At 38.8% G+C, this 27,158-nt stretch overlaps 1 protein-coding gene across 6 annotated transcripts in view; it reads left to right on the forward strand.

Moving 5' to 3' along the window:
• Window positions 1-27,158, forward strand: part of MID1 (midline 1) — a 385,559-nt gene that overhangs the window by 334,790 nt on the left and 23,611 nt on the right. For all 6 annotated transcript variants that reach the window (XM_011950898.1, XM_011950894.1, XM_011950895.1 and 3 more), the window contains 4 exons: window positions 3,872-4,020; window positions 11,435-11,562; window positions 16,330-16,473; window positions 26,407-26,568. In XM_011950898.1, coding sequence (XP_011806288.1) covers window positions 3,872-4,020; window positions 11,435-11,562; window positions 16,330-16,473; window positions 26,407-26,568 — 583 coding nt within the window. The remainder of the gene's footprint in view (window positions 1-3,871; window positions 4,021-11,434; window positions 11,563-16,329; window positions 16,474-26,406; window positions 26,569-27,158) is intronic.

Here is a 27,158-nt window from a genome sequence, read left to right on the forward strand (position 1 = left end):
GCCAACCCGTGGAAATCTGAGGTGTCAGACAGGGAGGGCAAGTGTGGACTTGGGCTTCACTGGGGGACTTGGGTCCCTGCACCCCAGGGTGGCAGTGGCAACTGAAGGCATTGAGTCTAAAGAAGGGATGGTGCGGCCTTCTGACAAGCAATTGGAAGTGGGCAGGTGGAGCAAGAACCAGGCAGAATTGTGGAGACCACAAAAGTGAGTTTCATCAACTGCCTTATTTTGCCCCTGTCTATCTCTGACACTAGTCACCCAGCTGTCAAACTCACCTAAAATTCTGCAATTGAGGAGGTCACCAAGCAGGTGATGTTATTACGCGTTAGTACCTACTGATGATTCCTGCTCTTGGACCATTGTACATTCTCTGAAACAAATGAACTCAACAGCCTTTATAGGTGGATGGACTGGAGAGTCTTAAGCCATGAGGCTCCCTGGGAAAGAATTTTCTTCTTTTTTTCAGTAGTCAGGGATAAGTTTTATGTCAACACACAAAGAGCTAACTCCAGATTGAATTCATTCATTTAATGTTCAGACACAGAGATCTATGGTAGACTTCTGAAGGCCAAAGCTCAACAAAATAAGGGTCCCTTTTCTTCACTGCCTTTTACGTACACTAAATCTTCAAAGTTTAAGATAATTAACTTGGACTAAATGTTGAGCTCTCCATGGCCTTAAAGAGATGGTGAGAACAGGGCTCATCTTCAGTTGAGATACTTGTGTGAATTGAGGATGCATTGTTTGGACCTAGTTGTTTTGGACTGTATATCCTACATACATATAAAAAGCATTTATATAAAAATAAGTGTTTAAAATGCATTTCGAGCAAAATAAAGTGGCTTTTAAAAGAATGTGTAAGGTATAATAAACAGCAAATAAAATGATATAAACATGCCTGTGTCCCTGCTAAAAGGAGATTCCAGCAGGCAAACTATTTCCATGATGAGTACAGAGTGAATTCCAAAAGTTACAATGTGGTAATCTCACTTCCCAAAGGAAAAATGAAGAGTTGACTGGAAAACATTTCCCCTGCAGCATTAAGGCAGACATATACAGAATCTTTTTATGTGTCAGTATCTAATATTTTTTAAACATCAAATTTTATTCACCTTGTCAGCTTTTAAAAATAATACATTGAAAAGTGTTGTCTAATGGAAAACTAAGTCCTTCGCTCCATGCTGGGTGTCTGAGTTTGAAGTGCTGTAACAAGTAGGACAGTATTTCAGAGTGTGCTGCAAATCAGGGCCATCTGACTGTAATCATTTAAGCCAGGGGTCAGCACACTTTTCTGTCAAGGGCCAGATAATAAATATTTTAGGCTTTGCCATACGGTCTCTGTTGCAGCAACTCACTTCTGCACAACATTGTAACAAGAAAGCAGCCATAGATTATGTGTAACCAATAAGTGTGGTAGTGTGCCAATAAAGCTTTATTTACACAAACAGGCTGTATGCTGATTTGGCCCACACATCACAGCCTATGAATACCTAACTTAGAGCAGTGTTTTTCTTTTTTCTTTTTTTTACTGTAACCCGCAGTAAGAAATACATATGACATCACAATACAGCGTGCACGCATGCACACACACAAAAGGTTTTACAAAACCCAACTTGCCTTTTTTACCAGGAATGCACTCTGCTATTTGCTTTTCTCCTCTTCTATTTGGTTTTTTAAAGGCTAGTCCTGACTGTCCTAATGATTCATCACCTGCAGGCTTAAAAACATTTGTTGCTTGTTGAAATGCAAATTCCTCCTGCTCTTCGAATTACAACTCCTTAACTCAAATATTGGAGGATAACCCAAACATCTATTGTTTTTCTTTCAAAATGATCCCCAGCTGATTCTTTTACACACTAGGTTTGCAAAGCTCAAATCAGGTGTATCAGATGAAATTGTCCACTAACCTATAACTAAAATTATGCCCAAAATTGTTCTCTGTAGAACATTCCAGTATTTTCACAGGAGACTCTCATTTTGTCTTGCTTTAATTTTTGCATGATTTAGAGCTCTTTTATTCTTTTTCCTGTTATGTCACTTTTAATGTTCAATATCATGATAGAAAAAGAAAAGAAACTGGAGTTCAAGCATCATCGCATTTGAAATGTGTGTGGTCTTTAATAGGCACATCTAAAGGATAAGTGGTTGTCATGAAGTTATTCTAAAGGAATATTTTGACCTTATTTTCTTTTGTTGGAATTGTATTAAACATCTGCAATTCTGCCATGTAATTTAAATGATTCTTTATGCTGTGTGATTAAATATTCCATTCACTTGGTTTGTTCTATGGACTGTAAATTAGTTTTCCTTCTGGAATTTTCCTTCCTCTCACAGTTTCTTATGAACATGTTCTAATATCCTGCACTGCACTGGATGCCTTCCTTAGCTTTGCCTCCAGATAGAATGATGCCAGAGGCCAAATTCTATTTGGTGTAAAATAAGTGTTATTTTATTCCACTAATGAATACAGTTAATCCACTGGGGACAGTAACTATAATTACAATGCATTAAGTCTTTTACCAGGCTCACAATCATATATTATTTGCCCCAAAGTTTTGACACTTCATTCTCTGACTCTTTCAGGAATTTTTCTCACCCTTGCCTGAAATTTTGTACCTGCTGCCTCTAATTCAGTATGAATTTCCTTTGTTTGCTATAGTACATACTTGGAATTGGATGTTCCTTAGAGGCCTCAAGTTCTGACATCTCCTTCCTTCCTTTTCTTAGATTAGAGTTATACAGGGATAGTAATGACGACTTGGAGAAAGAAGGAATTTCTTGGAATTAGCAGGAATTCTGGAGGGAGCTTGAGCCAGCCTTGTCAGTAAGACAGATTAACTGGCCTCCTCCGTACCCTTTCACCCAGGGCTATTTTCCATTCCAGAATTATCATAAAGCTGGCTGAAACTTGTCCCTGGGTGTGTGGTTGGGGGCACTAGGCACACGGCAATTTCAATTAGCTGTCTAATTTTAACTTGGCTTCTGGCCAGAGGACTTCATCTCACAGCACATTTCAAACACCAGAGCGAACGGTCAAGTGGGTTACCTTGGACTTATCTTGGCCTGCCCCGGAGGTTATGGTCAATTATGTTTGAGGGACATTTTCAAGCAAGACAGAATCAGGAATTGGAATGGAGGTTGTGAAGCAATCATGCGTTTTTATCCCAACTGGGAAATGCTTATCAAAATAGTTCCTAGTTATCAAGTAAGCACAAAGTGCCTGGAAATGACGTTCCCAGTGAGGGGAAATGGCCCAGCTGTGCTTTTTTTGGCTTTCTCTCATCTGCTCAACAGGAAAAATATTAATCAATGGGAAAAATGCTCCCTTTCTGTTAGTTTAACACATGAGTTTTAGGTAGTGTGGGAAATAGTAACACCTAATGTTTTTCATTCCCGATTTTATTACACAAATTGCAAAAAACTTTTTAGAAAATGGTTTTTACTTCAACCATAGATTCACCACCTATAAAGATATTTTATCTTCTTGATGAAAAGAAGATAAACCTGAGATAGAGAAAGTTCCAGTGTTCCCTACGGTCTTGCAGTCATTGTGTGGAATAGTCCAGGGAAGAGGTCTGGTGACCCTTTGTAAGTTGCCACTGGGCAACACCTTTTTTTCCCATCAACAGGGAAGCAATTCACAATTCAGCGTTTCCTCATAAAACAAATTAGCAACACTTCTCCAATGAGATAAAGAATATCTAAATCAGAGTCCCAAAACGGAGCTTTCCATATTTTGATATATCTCTATGCCTACTTTTTGAACTTTTATGGAAGGATAACACAGCAAAATGAAGGATCCAGCCTGATGCCTTTTCACTAAGCAAGACCACCCATGTAACCATCTCTCTCCATGTCTCTTTTGTTCAAGGTGATGAGGCTTCGCAAACTGGCTCAACAGATTGCAAACTGCAAACAGTGCATTGAGCGGTCGGCATCACTCATCTCCCAAGCAGAACACTCTCTGAAGGAGAATGATCATGCGCGTTTCCTACAGACTGCTAAGAATATCACCGAGAGGTGAGTGCAGGGGCCCCTGGGAACTTCTCCGGCTGCTGGGCTCTTGTATCTGCGGTGTAATTGGTTGGTCTTGCCCTCGCCTTGCTTTTATTTTCATTTTCAAGGCTCAGTACCAGAGAGAATAGAGTCTTTGAGCTGTTTTGTTCCAGCTAAAGATGCTTCCTTTTGACATGTGAAAGCCCTTTCAGTAACAGCCTGGAGTCTGGAGTTCAAGGCCTTTGAAACAAGAGTCCACCAGTTAGAAAGAATAAAATCAACCTGCTTTTGGACGAGGGGGAGCTTATGATGGCACAAAAACAGCATTTATTGTGACTCTCAGATGTGATGTTATCGTACACTTGATAACAAAGAGTCAAAATGAAGGGAAAAACATTAAAGGGAATCTTTTCTTCCATCACAGGGCTCATCTATTTTTTTAAAAAATCACACAGGTGTTGTTCTCTGTTAGGCCCATTTTCATTTGGTTGAGGAGCTTGGCCTCACCTGAAAAGGTCAAGGCCGACTCACGCAGGAGAGAAAGGACCAATGTGTCAACCTCATACGGCCTTCTTTTAAAATACTCTTTATTCTCAGGTAGGGAGCTGTAACGTGATGTTATCTGAACAGTTGGCTCAGCAGTGAAACTGGCAGGGATAAGTATTTCCTCAGCACACATACTTGATTGGCATAAAAATTACTCATCTTCACTGACACAAACACCTATAGCAATTCTAATGGATCCAAAGAGAAGCACTAGGCTGGGCCAGGCACAGCCAATGCCACATAAATGACATCTCTAACTGATGCTAATGGTATTGACTTCATTCATTTTAATTTTCAGAGTCAACTGCCCTTTATCCAAAGTAATAATAGAATCCTATCTCTAGGAGACCTCAGAGAGCTCATCCATGCTGATCTTCATCCTAGAGCAAAGATCAGCAGACTTTTTCTATAAAGGGTCATCAAGTAAATATTTTTCTGCTTGGCAGGTTGTAAGGTCTTGGTCACAGCTACTCAACTCTGCCATTGTAGCTAGCTCTAAAGCAGCCATAGATAATATAGAAACAAATGGGTGTGGCTGTGTGCCAAGAAAACCATTACAAAAACAGGCAGTAGACCGTACTTTGCCAACCCCTGGTCTAGGGAAAAAAAGTACTCGCCATCTTACGACTCAAATTTATTCAAAGAAAGAGAAAGGAAACTAACGTTTATTGAGTGCTTGCTTGCTTCGAAAACTTGTGCTAATTCTCAAAATATCGCATAGAGGAGGTAATCATTGACATCTCCATTTTCACTCTTCTTAAAGAGTAATGTACGGTGTTTTTACAACTCTGGTCTACTATCCAACCAGCTTGACTGTATTCTTTCTTATATTGAAGGAAAATTCCTTTTGTAGCTGATTAGATACTTATCTCTTCTAAAAGACATGGATAACAGCTGGCTATCATCCCTGTTATGTACTTAAGATGCTCTCCTCCTTACTCTGAGAGGCCCATTTCTTTCCTCCTGACTCCTTGGTTTCAAGTGTTTATTTTCCCTGGGCCATATCCAGTCGCTCAATATCCACCCTAAAGTTAAAAACTGCAAATAGCGCTAATACTCCAGTGTACCCAGGACACTAATAGATAGCGTTTACACTTAGGTCATGGTTTCCAACCGGAATCCAAGAGTACTTTTCTCCATCTATGAACTTTGAGATGTCCAGATGAAATGGCTATTATGAACTGCATTCCTCATCAATCCCTGAAGATTCGACCAAGTGTCATATGAATAAATTCTTACCTAGTAACCAGAGACGATGTGACCCCATAATAGTTATTGCTGAAAGAAGATATGCATCTGAAGTATAGCACAGGTGTGGGAATGCCCACATACAATCTTCCTCAGTTCCAGTGGCATGTGTCTGCTCCCATTCAGCTCTCTCTGTAACAAGCCCAACTCATCAAGAGCAGGAACATGACTTTGATTTCTCTTTCTACAAAGAATGTGCTTCTGTCAAGTTTGAATTCACAGAGCCTGTAAAAATTTGCCAAGAGCCTTGTCTCTGTTTCTACAATCCCCTCTCCTCCCATCACTATTTGTCAATCCTTTTGGTTAATTCCTGAGCCTTTCTATCCTTCCAGCAGCTAGGATATAGAAAAAGGACACTGGGCTTAGACTAGAAGTTGGCAGACCTGGGTTCCAATCCTAGCACTGCCACTTTTTAACTATGGTTCTTTGAGCTATTTTCTACTTAGAAAATTGGATTCAGGAACAGTTTGGAGGTTCCTTAAAAAAACAAATCTTAAGCTACCGTATAATCCAGCAATCCTACTGCTAGATACACACCAAAAAGAAACGAAATCAGTATGTAGAAGAGATATCTTCACTCCTGTGTTTGTTGCAGCACTTTTACAATAGCTAAGATTTGGAAGCAACCTAAGTGTCCACCAACAGATGAATGAATAAAGAAAATGTGGTACATATACACAATGGAGTACTATTCAACCATAAAAAAGGATGAGATCTAGTTATTTGCAACAACATGGATGGAACTGCAGATCATTAAGTGAAATAAGCCAGGCACAGAAAGACAAACATTGCATGCTCTCACTTATTTTTGAAATCTAAAAATCAAAATGATTGAACTCATGGGCATAGAGAGTAGAAAGACGGTTACCAGAGGCTGGGAAGTGTAGTAGGGGGTTGTGGGAGTGGGGGTGGGTGGGAATGGTTAATGGGAAAAAAAGAAAGAATGAATAAGGCCTACTATTTGGTAGCACAATAGGGTGACTATAGTCAATAATAACTTAATCGTATGTTTAAAAAAAAAACTTAAAAATGTAACTGGATTGTTTGTAACCCAAAGGATAAATGCTTGAGGGTATTGTTACCTTATTTACTATGATGTGCTTATTTCACATTGCATGCCTGTATCAAAATATCTCATGTACTCCATAAATATATACACCAACTATGTACCCACAAAAGAATTGTTTTTACTAATAAAAAAAATTATTTAAAAAAATTGGTTTCAGAATCGCTGTCACTGTTGTGATAACATTGCTTTAAGTTCCTTACTCCATGAGTGTTAGTTGGATCTCTGTGTTCACGTTTCAGGTTTCAACATGTGAGTCTAGCCCACCTTGTGTGTCTTTTTTCCGGTGCTACTCTCTGTCTACCTGCCCCTGTTCATCAACCTGTCACTTAACATTCTTCTCTAGGACATAACTTCTTTCTTCTGTCTCCTATTGTGCCTGCCTTGAGCTTTGGCCCCTGTATACTTCCAAACAATCTTTATTCTTCAATTTAGGTGTGAATCCCAGAACAAACTTTTAATCCTGCAGGCATTCTTAAAGTGAGACTTAGATGAGATTTTCTGCATCATTAAGTCACTTAAAGTGGATATGTCCTCCTACAAGCTGAATCAAAACTGTAAAAAAATTTTTTCATTTCAGAAACATCAAACAACTCCAAAAGGGGAGAGAGCCTCAAGTTTTACATTGTAGGAGATGCTTTTGCTTTGGAACCGATTGTTTGGCTCTGTGCTAATTGCTTAGTAATTATAGATAGCATTGAGGCTGCTCATTGACACTGGCTAATTTTGCTCATATACTCCAAGTAGGCAGGTACCCTAGTCACCTTGTTTTTACCATTATAGCCCCAGCACATTGCAAGCTGCCTGACATGAATGAATGAGTGAATGAATGAATGAATCCATAAATCTATAAAACAGGACCAATTATTCCTACGTAAGATGGTTATTGTGGGGATAAAATGCAATAATGTAGTAGAAACATTAGCCTAGTTTCTGTCACAAGGTGAACATGCAACAAATACTAATTCTCCTTCCCACTCACTAGATGAATGCAAATGTATAATGTACTGTCTTCTCAAGCTACACTAGTAGATACGTCTTTGGTGTGATTGTATATGCACCTTTATAGCATTATGTTAAATAAGCAAAACTATTCAGTAAGTCCAGGCATAAGAAAGTTGGTCTACTGCTTATGAAGGATCTAGAATTAAAATCACTTTTAGCAGTAACTTACCTGTATCAAGAAGGTGATAAAAAAGAAAATTCCCTCTGAATAGTACCTATTGTTCAAAGCACCTAGGAGGTTCTCAGACTCCTCAAGGTGATTCTTCTGTTCCTCACTACCATAGGCAGTTCAAGGATCTTTTCCAGAATACAAAGCCAAGAACTCCAGTTGTCAATTCTGAAAAGATGTTGCTTGGTTCTAAGAATTAGAACATATCTAATAAGTGGTTTTGGAAGTATGTCTGCAGGGTGTTCATAGGCATTAAGATAACTGCACGTTTTCAAGGCCAAATGTGTTTGGGAATTCCTGGGCTGACAAAAGTAAACCTATCTTGTTACTATGAGGCCTCACTGGGTTTTACTTTGGTGATGCACATTGTTTGGCAGAAGCCTTGTGAGCAGCATAGCTCTAGACACGTCCACCTTCTGGAAAACTGGCCCCATGTGTCCCAGACATGGCTGTAAAGCAAGAAGTTGAGAAAGTGGCATAGCACTAACAGCCCTAGTGGATTTTGGCAACTTATCCAAAAGGCCAGAAGATGGGCAATAAGGATTTGGGAAATAAAAACATGGCCCAAAATGTTGAGTTTGGCAGATTTTCCCTTGCCTGTCACTCCAATTAGGAATTTGAAGTTGTAGCCAAAGATAGGTATCTTTCCTTCCATCAAAAAACAAATGTGTAGGTGTTAAAAACTGCAGTAATCTCCACTGATTCTTGCTGTCAGCCTTTGCTCCCAGGCTAGAAACTTTGATCCTTTTGGTTCCCACGTAACAAAGTTCCTACCATCAAGATGGTAGGCATTATTAACAGTGTCACTCGATTTAAAATGTTTTATTTAATTGTTTGTAGACCATGGAACCAGGAGAAAATTGGGAACAAAATCTATTTTGGATGAGCCTGAATAAAGAGGCTTCTGCCATTGGGCAGGGGAACTGCTAAAGCCAGGGAAATGCAATTGCAAGTTTAGTGCTTGTTTCCCAGTAGCTCAGAGCAGTTCTCCCTGCCGGACATTATGACAGAGAATTAATTGGCGTTTCACTTTGCAATATCTTTTAAGAGTTCAAATGGCACCTTAGCATTTCTTTTAACTTTTCTGCATCGATGTATATGTTCTGGGCTCTTTGGTATGTAGCATAGTTTAAGGACTTCATAAATATGTGTTGAGAATGATCCTAGGACCTCTATGAAGTTTAAGGACTTTTTGTGTTCATGGGTCACAAGGAAAGCATTTTAAAAGTATAACTTGACCATCAGTCAAAAATGCCTAGCAACCATCTCTGTATCCATCAGTCTAAATTAGTAGCTGTTTGTAACACTAATTAGCCCAATTCTCCAGGGTGCAATATTTAGTCAACAAAAGTACTCAACTCTGCTATTCACTACTTGTTGGTTAAAGGGTCAGGAGATGCAGTTAGATTCTCTACCCTCATTCAAACACTTGAAACGCTTGTTTCCAGAGCTTATGCCTCTTCACTTGCATCTTTCAATCCCAGTATCATTACGTTTATGACGTTTATGGCATTGTTGATTAGCCTTTCTCCTTCCCTCCTGTATAACACTGAAAATCTGCCAGAAATACAACTATAGAAACTGTATTTCTATGAATTTTGAGCATTTTAAAGGTATATTCTTTTTTAGCTGGGTGAAATTTACACAACCTAAAATTAACCATTTTAAGGCTGGGTGTGGTGGCTCATACCTGTAATCCCAGCACTTTGGGAAGCCAAGGCCTCCCAAAGAGTGATCGTTTGGACCCAGGAGTTCAAGACCAACCTGGGCAACATACTGAGACTCTACTTCTAAAAAAACAACCATTTTGAAATGCACGATTCCGTGGCATTTAGAACATTCACATTGTTGTGTAGCCACCACCTCCATCAAGTTCCAAAACACTTCCATCATACCAAAAGTAAGCCTTATACTCATTAAGCAGTTACTCCCCATCTCCCCTCCCCTCTTAGCCCCTAGCAACCATCAATCTACTCCCTGTCTTTATGAATTTTTGCCTTTTTTGGACATTTCATACAAATGGATCATACGATATGTGGCCTTTTTGATAGCTTCTTTCACAGAGCATAATGTTTTTAGGCTTCATCCACATTGTAGCATGTGTCAGTGTTTCATCCCTTTTTATGGCTGAATAATATTTCGTTGTATAGATACACCCACAGGTGTAATTTTTAGAGCCAAGATATTTTATATTTGTAAATCCGAAGCTTTAAGAGCCATTAAGAGACTCAAAAGGACATATAACCCTTGGAGTAACTGGCCTGAAATTTTTCTAGATGAAATAGACGAGTACGGATCTGAAATTCTCCTCCTTGCTGCTGCCAGCTAGCTTTGTGACCTTGTATAAATGAGCATCAATTTTCTTAATTAGAAAATAAGTAACTAGATTTAGTACTAAATTGTTTCAAGGTTGTTTCTTTGCTCAAAAATCCCCAGCACCCTACACAATACTCTGCATATAATAGCTCTTAAGAGTATTGTTTATGGAACTTAACGAAATACCAAACTCAACAAGACTACTAGTCCAGCATCATTTGCTATGCTCAGAAATGGTATGCTTCATGCCACAATTCTCTTGTTTTTAAGAGAATCACTTGCATTTTTGAATCAAAGTGTTCATTATTAATAACTGAACCGTCCAGATCAACTTGAGAGTACATGGAAGGAGATTGAGACACACCAGTGCCTTGCTTTTTAGTTTATACATGAGAACTCTAACCAGAAAACCTAAATGAAGAAAAGAAATAGTACATCCAGTGGGGGAATTTGTGAGAAAGCTCATGAATATTTTCCACAGCATCTGCTGGGAATATGGTGCAAGAAAATGAATACAAAGAGAAAGAAAATGAGCCAGACAAAAAACTCCCTTTTTAATGTTTATTTTAGAGAGGGGCTAGTAATTGATTTAACTAACCCAATATCTGGAAACATTCTTTTTTAATATTCACTTTGCCTTTTATGCAGTTTGAAATTTTGGAGACTCCCCTTTGAAGTGGAGCAGGGTTGTGTCTGAAAGGAACAAACAGTTTCCCAGACAGATGTGTGAAGAAATGCCTGGAGCTACGCGCTTCTTGCTGGGGTTAGATGTGACCGGGCCAGACTGTTAAATACACAGCAACATGATATATGAATATTCTTTTGCTTTCACAGGGAATTTTTTTTTCTGATAGTAAAAAGGAAGAGGGCAAGCAAGTCGGTTGTTTTCTCCAATTCCTTTACTTTTTTTTAAAGCTTGCATTCATTTGTTTTATGTTACTGTGTTGTGACATTTTGAGATGCCTCTTAAAACTCATGTGTAAGAAAGCACTTTTTAAGAGAGATTTCTTTTCCTTTTTTTCATTTCTATGCAGTGATGTTGAAAGTCATCTTGACATTTCTAAAACATTGTTTTGTTTACGTTACAGAGTCTCCATGGCAACTGCATCCTCCCAGGTTCTAATTCCTGAAATCAACCTCAATGACACATTTGACACCTTTGCCTTAGATTTTTCCCGAGAGAAGAAATTGCTAGAATGTCTGGATTACCTTACAGGTATTGTCTTTTATGTTCTCTTTAATATTGTTCACATAAACACTTTGCCACCAGATCAGTTATTCCCCAATAACCAGAGGAATGGGCTTTTGACCTAGGAATGGCACTAATTTCCATAAACAATTTCTGTGCACTTCCCTTTGTTTTTAACCAAAACAACACAGCCCATGACTAAACTGGGGACAGGAGAAAAAGGAGAATCTCAATCATTAAAAGCCTACTTACCACTGTTTCCCTCACTCTCAAGGTATGGGTGCTAAAAATAATATCTCTCTTTGGTATTTTTCATACCATGGTAGTAAGGCAACTCATAATACATTAGCAGAGAAAAAATTGGCAGCTAACAGATTGGTTGTCTGCACTGCTTCATCTCCTTGTATTTGTGATCTTGTTTTAATTTGCACAACATCAAGTTGAGGTAAAGCATTATAACCCCCATTTTGCAAATGACAGAGATCAGCCATCTTGCTGGAAATCAGATAACTAGGGAGTGACAGAATTAGAATTTGGGGGGAACCTGTACAAACTCCAAAAACTTCTGCTCTTTCTAGTAAAAGACTGAATTTCATCTTGGCAAAGTCACCATGGCAAAGGCCTCAAATTCACATTGGAATTCCTAGTGCTATGTTTCAGTGTGCTTCCTGGTTGGTGTTTTGTTCTGTTTTGTTTCTCCCTTGGTTGAGCTTAAGAAACAAAAGCAACAACAAAACAACAAAAACCTCAGGCCACTCCTATTCCTAACCATGCTTCTAAATTTTTCTTTGCTGTCAACTTCTAAAGCAGGAACTGAGAACATACACTGATAGAATTTGGACTGTTTAGACAACCTTATTTGTGTTAGCCAAAGCCACCAGTGCCTGTGACTTCAGGAAAGCGCAATGTACACAGTGAAGCCAGATGTGCACTGCACTTAAGACCTACAGCCTTCAAGAGACTACATCCCTAACTTAGCGTGACATGAGCTTCTCAATTCCAATTCTGTGTGTACACGTTTGTGGGAAAGCAATTGAACAAGGTGGAGCAGGAGAGAGGGAATATTGTGTGATGTTTGTTTTTACAGTCTGTGGATAGAAGGTGAGGAGTCTATATTCAGGGAGCATTATACCCAGAAGATGAGCATTTTTTCTGTGCTAGGACCCAATGTGCTGTTTTTAGCCTTTCTGCACTATCAAGCAAGGCAGGCATTCCACAAACTTCTTATCTTATGTAACTCTCTCTTTCAAACATACCGCTCCTATTAAGGAAGAAAGCAATTGACTAAAAAATCATTGACCGTATGGAACTAAACTTGGTTTCAAATACTTGTGTACATAATGCCCTCCTATGTAAGCTTTTAACTCTGAGATTTATTTAAACTGACACTATCCAATAAAACTTTCTATGATGATAGATATGTTCTATATCTGTACTATCCAGTGTTAGCTGAATCCCACATGGGGCTATTGAAAACTCGAAATGTGTCTAGTGAATTTTTACTTTTATTTAACTTTAACTAAATTTAATTGAAATTTAAAACACCACATGTAGCTCATGGGTATTGTATTGAACAGTGCAGATCTAGACTTTCTCCGGCTAAGCGGTTTTTTACAATGGCATCCTGTTTAAAATCTCCTTTTTCTTATATCATTTGGGAATGAGTCAAGTTGCAACAGAAAATCCAACTAGCAGTGAATAAAACCATCAAGGAGTGTTTGTATTACAGACACAGAAGAGAAGCCTGTGTTCCAGGGCTGAGCAGTGGTTCAGTGATGACCTCAGACCCCAGGCTCTTTCTTTTTTCCTCCTCTGCCACCTTCATTGTGTTGCCTTTCTGACACATGATCACAACATGACTACTCCACCTCCAAGTGTTGTGCTCAAGCTCTAGGCAAAAAGAAAGGGTTGGAGGGGAAACGATGGACAAAATGCTGTGCCAGTGAAGTTTGTTTATCAGAAAAATGAAAAACTTGATCAGAAGACCCACCTAGCAAACTTCCACCTATGTCTGGTGGGCCATATCTGTGTTACAAGGTCATGTCCAAGGGCAGAAAAGACTGGAAAATTAAGTATTTGCCTAGGCACATGGTCATTCTGCCCAGAATCAGTCTTATTGACAAGAATGTGCCCTTGCCATTCCCCAATAATTATTTCATAGTATTTCAACAACATATGCCCATTTTAATCTCTATAGGAATGCAAAAGTATTGATTAAAGGGGAAATTGTGAAAGTAGTTTGGACTGAATTGTAACATACACCATATTTCATCCCGATGGCTGTTTATTTCAAACTAAAGGCCATATGGGGTACCTGCTATTATGTCTTCTGAGCTGTCAACCCCAAGTACAAATTCAGTCCATTTCTAGACATAACATCAATCCTGACCATAACATATGATGCTTGGCTGATACTGCCAAGTCCAAATAGTTTATGCCATTTGTAAGCAGGAAATGAAGTGTTTGTGGAGTATTAGCCCACCATTCCTTGGGTGGTGTTTGTGACAGAGACAAGAAAATAACACTTCTGGTACCGATTCCATGAGTATTGAAATTGGCAGCATGCTGCTGTTCTCATTTACACTAAATTGAGTATTGACTTCTCAGGACAAACTCATTGGGTTTACAGTCAAAATAAGGTTAGCCTGTCTCATTGTAAAAACAAGATTTTTTTTTTTCCTATGACATGCCTCTAAGTGGTATGTCAAGTTAATAACCCATAGAGGTGACATTTCCTTCCTGATTATGGCTACTACCATGTGTCTCACAGGTACTTGCCTATTTTGAACATACATTTTCTTTCTGTTTAATCATATATTGCAATACAGAAAGAACAAAATTTTTCTACAATGGTTGATGGAGAAATAATTCAATGAACTGTCTAACTTGTGGGAGAGTAAGTATTTCTTTACTGATCCATGCAGGAGTGATCCCACACCAACAGGGACTACACAGACAATAATAAGCACATTTTACGATGCAGCTGGACCTCCTCCGTGGAATGCATATCCCGATTGGTGTCACTGATTCATGCGCATCCAAGTCATACCACATGACACCGAATCTCACATGTGAATACTTCAGGAGACAGATGTACAAATACATATTCAATAAAGAATGCTTTAAAGGTTATGTAGAGCCCTTCTATCTTAATGCACAATTTAATGCCATGCCTCTCACGTTGGAGGTGCTCAACAGTGTTTCTGGAATTCAGAACCAATAGATAAAGCTAAGCTAATTGACTTAATACCATAGACTTGCTTCTATGATATTTGTCCTAGAGGTATATTCAAAAAGCAAAGTGAAGACTAGTAACACAGAGTTTAAATTTACAGTTTTTATAAACTTTTCTTCCTCTTTGGGTTTGCTTAGGACTCATCAATTCTAATCATAATTTAGAACAGGAAAGAACTCTAAACTAGTATAAGCAAAGGTTGCTCCTAATTTGTAGAATGCAGGTATGTTTCTCCTTTTGAAGCTCGATTCTAATAGATAGCAGAGTGGAAGTAAAGGCCCTGGATCAATTCTCTAAACCAGGGGTCAGCAAATTTTGACTGCAAACCACCAGGTGGTAGACATTTTAGGCTTTGCAGGCCATATGGCCACAACTACTCAACTTTGCTGTTGCTCCAAAGCAGCCATAGACAATACATAAATGAATGAATCTGGCTGTGTTCCAATAAAACTTTATTTACAAAAACAGGCAGTGGGCCAGACTTGGCTCACAGTCACAGTTTGCCAACCCCTCCCTCTTAAATATTATTTACAATGCAAAGCACTCATTTTCTCATATTTTCCTTGCTCACATACTCTTCTCATAAAACCAGTTACTGAAATCAATTCAGTAGAAGTCATTTTAAACTCATTATTTTGGTAGGACTTAGACTTCTCTGCTCCAGAATATGTTAAAGAAATAAAACAGCAGCCTTCTACAATGATAAATTAACCAAATGCCAAAAAAAAATTTTTTTCCTTGGGGAAGGAAAATGTACCCTTTAGATATGATTAACTATTAATCATGGTCTTCTTAATTTGAAGTATCGCATGAGTTGAGAAATCAGAAGAAAATAGGGCTGGACTAATAAGTTCTTTTTTTATATATAAGTCATCAAAACATCTAATGAAAGAAAAATTCAGACAATTATGTGACTGATTTTTTGTAGGATAACAAAGATAAGTATTTTTTCAGTTGGATGCCTAAATATATAAGTATCTGGCACCGTGTATTAATAGATCAGGGGTTGGTGAATTTTAGGTTACAACCCAAATCTAACCCTCCACCTATATTTGTGAATAAAGTTTTATTGGAACCTGGCCATGCCCACATGTATAAGTTGTAACTGTTTTCATGCCACAATGGCAGAGTTGACTCGTTGCAACAGAGACTGTATGGCCCACAAAGCTGGAAACATTTACCATCAAGGCCTTTACTGAAAAAGTTAGCCAACCTCCCAAAGTGAATGCAACTATGAAACTTTATCTTGTTTACTTTTTATTTGACATGTTTTCCTTCATGCAGAAGAAAGTATTGTCTGTTTAACCTCCCAAACATATTCTCATGATCTCATGATAAACACAGAAAGTCCATACTGACTGACTGTAGTCACACTCCTTATTAAAAACAAAAGCAATAACCAGCCAATCAAATATTCTTTAGATTGGGGTCACCATCTCTAGAATAGTAGTCCTCATGGACCTATTGAGAAAGACCTGCTTAACTGTCAAACATCTCCTCCAGAATGGTATCCCAGTGGTGTGTGCTTTTCCACTGATAAGCATTCTTGATCCCCACAGCTCCCAACCCTCCCACAATTAGAGAAGAGCTCTGCACAGCTTCATATGACACCATCACTGTGCATTGGACCTCCGATGATGAATTCAGTGTGGTCTCCTACGAGCTCCAGTACACCATATTCACCGGACAAGCCAACGTCGTTAGTGAGTATCTCATGGCCTATTTATTTCTCTCTTTGGTGGCTTTCTTCAGATTTACTGCATTCCTGAATTTAAACGTCAAAGGAAGACAAGGAAGGAAAGAACACACAATATTTATTGACTTGTCTTCCTTGAACAAGAAAGTGATAGCACTCACTTTTACTACACTAGTAAAAACAGCTGGCTAAATACTGATGAAAATTAATGACCTCTAGCAAACCACATGGATGATTCTCACAAATATATTGTTAAGGGAAAGAAGCCAGAAACAAATATATATATATATTAATACCATATGTATATGGTATTAATCCACATATAGGTTCATAACTTAAAGATCAAAATAAACTATTTTGCTTAAAGAAACATTCGTAGGTGTTAAAGCTATAAACCCTGGGCAACCTAGTGAAACCCCATCTCTACAAAAAATACAAAAAAATACAAAACTTAGCAGGGTGTGGTCCCAACTACCCAGGAGGCTGAGGCAGGAGGATGGCTTGAGCCCAAGAAGCAGAGGTTGCAGTGGTCAGAGATCCCACCACTGCACTCCAGACAGGGCAACAGAGTGAAAATGCTGTCTCAAAAAAAATAAAAATAAAAAGTCAGGATGACGGCTACCTCCAGGATTAAAGGGAAAATGGCACCACTGGAATGAAACATATGGGGATTCTTGGAGTTAATGGCAATTTCTAGGTGAAAGTTACATGCTTTAGTCATTATATCATACATTTAGTTTTATGTACTTTCCTGAGTGTTACTTCACGTATTTTAAAAGAAAGGATTTAAGAAAATAAATAGCCAAAGAATGTTAAATACCTGGTCCCATTCAGAGGAGACCTGGGCCCATCACTTAAAATGTTAGTAACTGGCTCCACCTGGGAAGAATTTCCAACCTTACCTGAAACATTAGAGGTGCCCCCTCTCACTGAGGCCTATTTGATATCTGGCATCAGAGATAACTTGGTAATTTCAAATAGCAGTAGTAGCTGGCCACAGAGATGATAACAGAGGAAGCAGTCCTCCAACCCACAGAGTTATTTAAATTGAACTGAGCAAATGGCAATGAACCAGAAGACATAGATTTTCATGGGAGTAAGTTTGCAACTTCTTTAACAAAGAAAAATACAATATGTCAAAGTAGAACAGAATAGAATAGCGATCATGTTTCAACAAAGAGATGTTTTGAATAACTTCATATCAATTTAATGTGCTTTTATTATATAAACCTTTTCTCTCTTAACTACAAACTGTTCTTTCCTAGCACAAGTAATTCTGAGTCATACGATGCTTAACATAGAAATTTGATTTAGGATTAATTAAAAGAGTGATGCAGAAATACACCAAGTTCTACGGGACTAAAGTATAAATGACCCATACCAACAAATGGCTCCCCCTACCTTCCTTATATCCACTCTCCCCAACTTCTCCAACTTCCTCTCCTCAACTCCCTCACCTTCTACCCTATAATTGGCCTGCCTTGGAAGCTTTTATTAAAATCTTGCCATTTACCAAGAATGTGTAATTTTTTAATGAAAGTGGAGAAAGTCATGAAATGTCAAGAACAGCTCTGGCAAGCTGCTTGAGTAGGTAGGGAATATAGAAAGGTCAGAAATGGTGAGTGGGACAAAAATGTCTTGGGGGAAGTTGTGGTTAAACTAAGTCTTGAAAAAAAGCGGGTGCATTTTAGCAAGTTAAGGCTGTACCAGACAGCTATGTCATCATAAGCAAACCTATCAAGATGTAACGTAGCAGGGTATATTGGGAGATCTTGCCTAATTAAGCCTGGCTGGTAAGTGAGGAAAGGGAGTCAGTGAGAAATGAAGACAGAGAAATAGAACCAGGGCTCAAACCCATATTGGCCTAGCTCCAAAAAGTACATGTTCTTAATCCTTAATCCTCAGTCACTTAATCCTAATTCACAGGCAAGAGGTAGATTGCAGAGGGCTGCCCAGGCCATACCATGTTTGGATTTTACCCTGTGGGCTTGAGAGTCATGCAGGAGAGTAGTGTGATCAGAGATATAATTAGAAGGTGACTCAGGAGCACTGTGGAGAGTGGAGAGGAACAGGGCAGGACTAGAAGCAGAGACATCAGCTGGGAAGTTTCATAGTAATTCACCGAGGCAGAAATAGCCAGGACCTGCAAATGGCACCAGCATCAGAGATGGAAAGGAAAAGATAATTCCAGGAAGGCTTCTCTGCATCTGGCCCATTTCCCTGGGAAAAAATCATCACTGTCCTCAGATATTTGAAGTGCTTTTTGGGGCAAGTCGGAGAAGCACTGTATAGCAATGGTTTAGTAACATTTTGCTCTCCTTCTATGATTTTGAATTCTTCTGGTATCATTCCTCATTCCTGACTCTATATGCCCTACTGCAAATCATAAAGAAATACTAATTCTCTAAAATATTTTTCTATATGTGCATATCATACATAATTCTTTACCTTGTTTTTTTCAATCAATATTATGTCTGAGATGTCATTCCATTTCAGCACAAATAAAGAACTGCCTCATTCCTTTTTGAGGCAGTATCATATCCTATTGTAAAGATATACTCTAATTTATTTATCTCATCTTCTATAGATGTGTATTTAGCTTGTTTCCAATCTTTGGCCCTTACAAACAATGTCCCAGTATCTCCAAGGATGTTTAAGATATCCTTGCCTATCTCTCCTTCCACACATGGGAAATTATATCTGTAGTATAATCTCTTGAGGTGTAATTTCTAGGAAAAGATTATTTGCATTTTAATTTTACTTGACATTGCCAAATTGCACTTCAGAGAGATGACATGATTTTTAAATGCATTTTTCCAGCTGTACGAGCTTATATTTCACTGATCTTGGCTGCATATACCATAAACTTAACATGGAATTAAAGTCTAGTAAAATTTTAAACCTTGATTGTGCTTCACCATAAACCTGAAACACAAGTTAATCTATGATCACTAATATCATACCAAATAGTCACTCCTTCATATAAGCAGTGATTCTCAACAGGGATATTTTTGCCCCCTAAGGGACATTTGACAACGTCTCTAGAGACTTTGGGTTCTCAAAATCTGGGAAGAGAGGGTGCTATTGGCATCTAGTGGGTAGAAGTGAGGGATGGTGGGAAGTCTCCCACAATGCACAAGAAATCCCCCAACAACAGAGAACTATCTGGCCCAAAATGTCAGTAATGTCGAAGTTGAGAAACCCTAATTTAAAGCAAGGTAAATGTATAATATCTGCATGATTACATGCCAAATACTGAGACCATAACACGCTGATCCACACACACACTACTATACTATGTAGTATGGAAGGAAAAGCACAACACAAAGCGGGGAATATAATTAATGTATTTTGTCTTCACTTAAGGAATTGTTTTCTCAATATTTTGTGATTAATATCACTAGCATATTTGGGATAAACTGAACCGGGGATTGTATCAAACTTGAAGAAGATGAAATTCAAAAGATGATCAGAAATTCCAAGATAAGAGAAAAGTAGCACGTGAAGGTCTGAGAAGAGCAGGTAGAAAATGGAGAGATGATTCATTGCAAAACACCAAGGGAAGGTTCTCTGAAAATACATAGAGGACTGATAGAACCGATGTCTGTTGATGAGTGAATAGTCTAACCAGAAAAAGAAAACATTTAGAGTCATTTTACACCAAAAGAGTGGTTCTTGGCCCATGTGAGAAATGCTGTATTTCTCTTAAATCATTTTTGTCTGATTCAGGAAAAGTGCTAACAGTTTTCTATTGCTGCGAAACAAATTTCCAAAAACTTAGCAGTTTAAAACAATACCCACTTATTTTTTCAGTTTCCATGGGTTAGGATTCTGGGCATAGTTGAGCTGGGTCTTCTTCTTAGGGTGTCACAGTCTGAAATTAAGGTGTTGACTAGGCTGCATTCATCTGGAGACTCAACTTAGGAAGACTCTACTTCTTAGCTCCCTCCATTTGTTGACAAATTTGTTTTGTTGTGGTTGTGGAATTCATGACAGCTTGCTTCATCAAGGCCAGCAAGGGAGAGAGTGTGCTACTTTAAACCTCCCACCTCCAAACCTGCCTTTAAAGGGCTCACTTGATTAGGTCAGACCCACCCAGAATAATCTGCCATTTGATTAACTCCAAATCAAATGATTAGGGACCTTAATTATATCTGTAAACTCCCTTTGCCTTCACCTTTGTCATATAATGTAATATAATCACAGGAGTAATAAAAGTGATAGACCTCTGTCCTTTGCCATATTCTGTTGGTTAGAAGCAGGTAACAGGTCCTGTTTACACTAGGGAGAGAATATTACACAGTTATGAATACCAGGGAGTTGGAATCCTGGGGACCATCCTGGGGCATGTCTTCCTCAGATAGTTATGTCTCTCCTGAAATTTCTTTTTTTTCTTTTATTCTTAGATATATATTTATCTCAGACAGTCTTGCTCTGCTGCCCAGGCTGGAGTGCAGTGTCATGATCTCGGCTCACTGCAACCTCCACCCCCAGAGTTCAAATGATTCTCGTGCCTCAGCTTCCCGAGTAGCTGGGATTACAGGCATGTGCTACCACGCCTGGCTAATTTTTGTATTTTTAGTAGAGATGGGATTTCGCCACATTGGCCAGGCTGGTCTCAACTCCTGGCCTCAACTGATCCACCCACCTTGGCCTCCCAAAGTGTTGGGATTATAGGCGTGAGCCACTACACCCAGCCCTCTCCTGAAATTTCTTAAATCAAATCGTCATGGGCATTTTGGGAGTACATGTAGCCTTGGCCTTGACTGACGGGCTCTGTATCCACTGGCTTTTGCTGAATAGCCAACAACCACAGGGCCTAAGTAGAGTTTAACAACAACTTATTGCTTATGCATCTGGAGTCAACTGAGTGTCAACTAGGAAACCCTGCTGATCTTGGCTCCCTCACATGGCAGACTGGTAACTGTGGCAACCCGACTGCTGCACATCTCTCTCATCCTCCTGCAATCCAGCTCAAGTCTGTTCTCCCCCTGATTGCAGAGATGAAGGAGTAAGGGCAGGCTCAATTACACACATTCTTTTTAAGCCCCTGTCTGTGTCACATTAGCTAACATGCCGTGTGTCAAAGAAGTCCCCTGGGTGAGCCCAGAGTGAGGATACAAAGACCTGCAAAATTACAAGGAAGGAGCAAGGAATTGGGGCCAAAAGGCCCTAATTCAATACCAGAGCTTCACCTCATCCCCAAAATGAAAGGAAGATATTTATTGCTTGAAACTTAGGGTTTCTCACTTGGCTAAACTGTGACCAACTTGATTTCTGTGCTATTTGCATCGAAAATAATACCAAACATGATGCATTAACAGAATAGATGATGCAAAAAGGTCATGCATAAAACAATTCAACAAGAGCAAAACTACTGAGTATAATGAGCTCAGAACTTTATGTTGGGTGATTCCAGAGATGTTTTATTCCCAGAAACCAGTTGCCATAAAAAGAGAAATGCAAATGGCTTAGTGAAGATTATCAACCTTTAATGCATAGATGCCAGAAAGGCCCATTCTCCCAGGATGGAAGAAAAACAGTGAAACTGCTGGTGCTGACCAAACTTGGATACTCTCATCGGGTTGTTTGTATCAGGATGTGTTCCTCCCTTTATGCCCATTAAACCAGAATAGTGAGGTCCTAATGCCTACAGGATCAATTTGCGACAAAGAAAGAATTCATTCAGATAAAAAGCTAACTGAGATGCAAACATTTTCAAATTATTTTCTTCTTAAATATTTTTCACATTTGTAGTGACCAAGGGAGACCTGGATTTGAATCTTGACTTTGGACCTCACTAGCTCTGCAGTCTTGAGCAAATTATTTAATGTCCTCCTAATCTGTTTCCTCATCTGTAAGAATGGATAGTGTTTTAGCTTCACATGGTTGAGATAATAAAAGTAAAGACCCTAGTCTTGTGTTTGCCACAGTGGTAACACATAGATATTCAAAGTTATTATTCTTACAAAAATGCAAACTGTACTCGCCCATAATTGCATTTTAAAAGAAAGACCAATTTTGCAATTTTCCAGGAGTATCTGCATGATAGCATTTTACACAATCATTATGTGAAAGGCTTTCCTTGAATGTTGTTAAATAATCTGTCCTATTATTTGGAGAAATATCCTTTGCAGATGTTATATTGCATGACAAGATCTAATGCTAAAACTCTACTGAAAATGAGAAGATATAATGCTCAAAACCTGGCTGTAGCTCCTTATGTCACTAGAAAATCTTTTACTGTCTCTAGGTCATGGTTCCTTCACTCATCCTAATAAATTGTAGTTATTGCCTTCAACTGGCGTTAGTGAAGGAGATTTAGATAATATCTATGGAGCTTTTTCAATCTTATGAAAAGGCCCTCACTAATGAAATACATACATTCAAATGCAAAAGTAACGACATTAATTTTTATTTTTTATTTTTATTAATAGAGTTATGACTATTGATGTTAATGAATTGCTTATCAATAACTAGATATTTATTTAATTTTACAACGTTTTCCACATTTTTTCTAAAACTACTTTTGATGCGTCATTTTAAATCTTAAATTGGGTCCTTTCCCCAGCAGCCTATTCTTATTCTTAGCAGAAATCAAAAGCTGCATTTTTTTCAAGCCTTAATGGCTAAGTAGTTATCTGCTTTTAATTTATTGTAGTCACTTAGAAAACATTCATCAAAGTCATGAAACATATACTATTTTTACAGAGAAGAAGGAAAGGAATGTTCACTTTTGTCCAGTCTGTTGGAAGAGACAAAGGATGTTAGGAACCAGTGTGCAGCTTCTCCTAAGACTGTCCACATCTTGTGACATTTTTACACATAATTTTTTGTGGCAAGATGACAGGTGCCATACAAGGTTCTGAAATCCCAGATGTAATTAAGATTTTATAATGAGCCACATTATGTAGGGAAATGCTTCTAACCCATTGTGAATGAAAAAAAAAAGTATAAAATCAAAAAACTCAATTAGGTTTCATTGTGGACAAATTATTTTCCAAGCTCCATTGTTATTTTAAACTGAGTCGGAGGAGGTAAATGTTGGAACACCCTCAGAGATGATTGAAAATGAGTTTGGAGAAAAGTGAAATTTCAATCAGGATGGTTGTGTGGGTGTTTCATAAAGAGATGAATAAAACCTGGTCAAGAGTCCTAACACACTGGGGTGTCAAGGCAGAGAAGTCTTGCTTAAGCAAACTCAGTGTCATATGCAAGAAGTTAGGTGGTGCTGGCGTAAGACCAACACCAGTAATGCTGCACTCCAAGTCACCCCACTTACTCCAGCCCCCAAAAGAAAATTGTCAGTGTTGCTTTCCTGGCATTTTTAATCAACTTCTCAATTATTATCTTGGCAATAATAATAACATAAAGGTAAACCTAAACAGTAATAGTTGTTAGTATTCATGAAAGTAGATTGTCCCAGTATAAAGCTAACCAATGAAATTTTACTACTTCATAAACATTTTGTTCTTTTAATATTCGAGGAAAAAAATAGGGACCTCTTCAAAATAATCAGGATAGTCAGAGTCCCTTTTTGTCTGGAAAAGGTTTCTGAAACATAAAATCTTTGTTGGGCTAAGACTTTGGACTTTAGGCCAAGTTACAGTTTGCAGCAATTTCAGACATCTGCTTTATGATGTTGCTGAAAGCATTCCCCCACCACATTAAACCCAGCTTTTGGGTTGTACAGTGATGTAAAGTTTATTGAAACATTTTTACACTTGCTTTCTTTGACCACAATAGTCATTTTATTGTAACATATTCAATTAAACAGGAACAGTGTAAAAGCAGTGAAATTGATAGGATTCTCATTTGAATCTACTGGATGCCTTAATTTTTCTCATTTGTGGCTGACTGCTGTTGACAAAGATCTAGGAATATGGGTAGACTATCCTACATAATAGAAAAGCTACTTTTTTGTTTTATTACTATTGTAATAATATTAAGTACCTAAAGAGAGTTATAGGCCTCTTGGGGCCCAGAACTCAGAGTTCAAAATGACCCTTCTTTGATTGGATCAAAATCTAATATTTGGCTGTGGCATTATCCAGAAGTATGGAGTTTATTATAGCTATGTTCAAGGAAAAGGTAAGGTGAAGGAAGATCAGAAGGGATATATAGTAAGGAAATTCCCATGTTACTAAACTATTTGTGGATGTTTTCCTGCATCTTATACAAATGAGAATTGGTAGGAAAACAGAGGGCTAAGAGTTAGAGAAAATACATTTGGGGAGGAGGGGTGGATTGTGCCTCTTTTTGCTCTGCTGAATCTCCAAATATAAACACACACACACTCAAACCCTTCTATGAGTTCTAAATTACATTCTTGCTTCAAGCTGGCTTTTTCACATCTGGCAGTCCACTGGCGAAAATGTTTGCAGGTAGAAAAAAAAAAGAGGCAACAGAAAATTCACAAGACCAAATATGTGTGTGTGTGTGTGTGTGTGTGTGTGTGTGTGTGTGTATCTTTAGACATATATATATATATTTAATTCACTGATGTGTACTTGAAAATACTATGCACCCAAGATGGAAATCATATAAGGTGAATTTTCACAATTGACAAAATACTTTTAACTTTTTTTCAACTGTGACAATACCATGAATACTTTTTAACTCAAAAGATGGAGAAAGTATTCAGTAAGATTCAAGACAGGCTTCAGGAGCCTGTGACTACCTTGAAACGCTATGCAAATATTTGTGGTTTGGTATGTATATGCATTTGTGAATTTCTTTCTACAGAAAGGTTTTATTAGATTCTCAAAGAGGTGAGACCAAAAAAAAGATTAAGGGACTGCTTTTTGAGAGTCTGGTAAAGTATAAGTTGCCTCAAGATCAAAGGAACTAACCCTTTGACTTGCAAATCAACTGAAAGAAGAGTGGGGTGGTGGCTTTGGAGTCCTCTGTAAGTGGAGGAGGCCCAGCCCTCTCCCAGGGACCACTGAAGGAAATCAAGAGTCAGGAAACTTCTTGACAGCCTGGTCACCAGGGGTTTGGAAAAAGGTACTATTGGAGTGGAGATTGATGGATGGAAAAAGGAGAGAGGGGAATTGGACCTGATACCAAAGAGATGTTTTCAGCCATCAACCAGCTGCAAAACAAAATGGGCTTCCTTTTCCTACATATTTTTCCAAGCATTATAAATCCTCGGTCTGCTCCCCAACCCACATCCTACAGGATGCAGCCAGAGCAACAGCCCCACTCCACTCTGGAACCAGTCATCCTAGGGATGCAGCTGGTCAAAAATCCCTGTGGATGCTTTCTCAAGATCTGCACCAGACCCTGAGCTGCCCAGGTGTTGCTGCTCCAGAGTTCTCTTAGGAATATGTCTCCTACATCAGTTAGTTACAGCCACACTAATACAGAATCACAAACGATCCTGATGATCATTTCTTAGCTTCCCTGTTGGAGGTTGGTTGGTGTTGGCTGATCTCTGCTTGGTTCACTCCTGCACTGGCTGGGCGTTGGCTGTGTGGTAAAGCTGTTCCCTGTCTCATCCTGTTGGGATGAACAGAGTATCCTAGGAATATTTTCTCCAGAGTAGTGGCAGACACAAAGGGTCAACAGAAACCCTCAAGGCTTTGTCATGCCTACTCTTGCAACTAGCACATTGTCATTTCAGCCTCATCCTATTGACCAAAGTAAGTCACTTGACCAAATTCAAAGCTGTGTGACAGGGAAATATATTGCACCTCTTTAGAAGGAGCACCTGCAAAGTCATTTGGGCCTGGATATACAGGGCAGGGAGAATTTTGGAGACAAAAATGCAATCTGCCACATCTATATTAGTGAAGTCAGTTTTTCATACATGACTATCAGAACAAAGCACTTCACTTACCAACTCTATTCAAATAAATTGAAATTATTCAACTTAAAATTATGCAAGCATTGCTCCCCTTGTGCCAAAGAACTGAACCGTGTCTGATTGGCTTTGCAGGTCTGTGTAACTCGGCTGATAGCTGGATGATAGTACCCAACATCAAGCAGAACCACTACACGGTGCACGGTCTGCAGAGCGGCACCAAGTACATCTTCATGGTCAAGGCCATCAACCAGGCGGGCAGCCGCAGCAGTGAGCCTGGGAAGTTGAAGACAAACAGTAAGTGCTGTGAACTCAACAGAGCTGTCATGTCTTATCTGCTCTTCTTTCAGCTGACTCTGTCCCCCTTTCTTTTCTTTTTCTCTCTCTTGGGTATCATTGACAGCCCCCCAAAACAAGTAAAAAGCCAGTGTGGAATAATGGAATTTGCATCAGATACCTCTAGGTTCCAAAACTGATTTCTATTCCTTCACAGCCGTGAGACCGTTACTCTCTCTGCACTTGAGTCTTCTCATTTTTTTTTTATTATACTTTAAGTTCTAGGGTACATGTGCACAATGTGCAGGTTTGTTACATATGTATACATGTGTCATGTTAGTGTGCTGCACCCATTAACTCGTCATTTACATTAGGTATATCTCCTAATGCTATCCCTCCCCCCTACCCCCTACGCACAGTAGGACCCGGTGTGTGATGATCCCCTTCCTGTGTCCAAGTGATCTCATTGTTCAGTTCCCACCTATGAGTGAGAACTTGCGGTATTTGATTTTCTGTTCTTGTGATAGTTTGCTGAGAATGATGGTTTCCAGCTGCATCCATGTCCCTACAAAGGACACGAACTCATCCTTTTTTATGGCTGCATCATATTC

Source organism: Colobus angolensis, unplaced genomic scaffold, assembly GCF_000951035.1.
Source record: "Colobus angolensis palliatus isolate OR3802 unplaced genomic scaffold, Cang.pa_1.0 Scaffold310, whole genome shotgun sequence".
NCBI classification, from domain to species: domain Eukaryota; kingdom Metazoa; phylum Chordata; class Mammalia; order Primates; family Cercopithecidae; genus Colobus; species Colobus angolensis.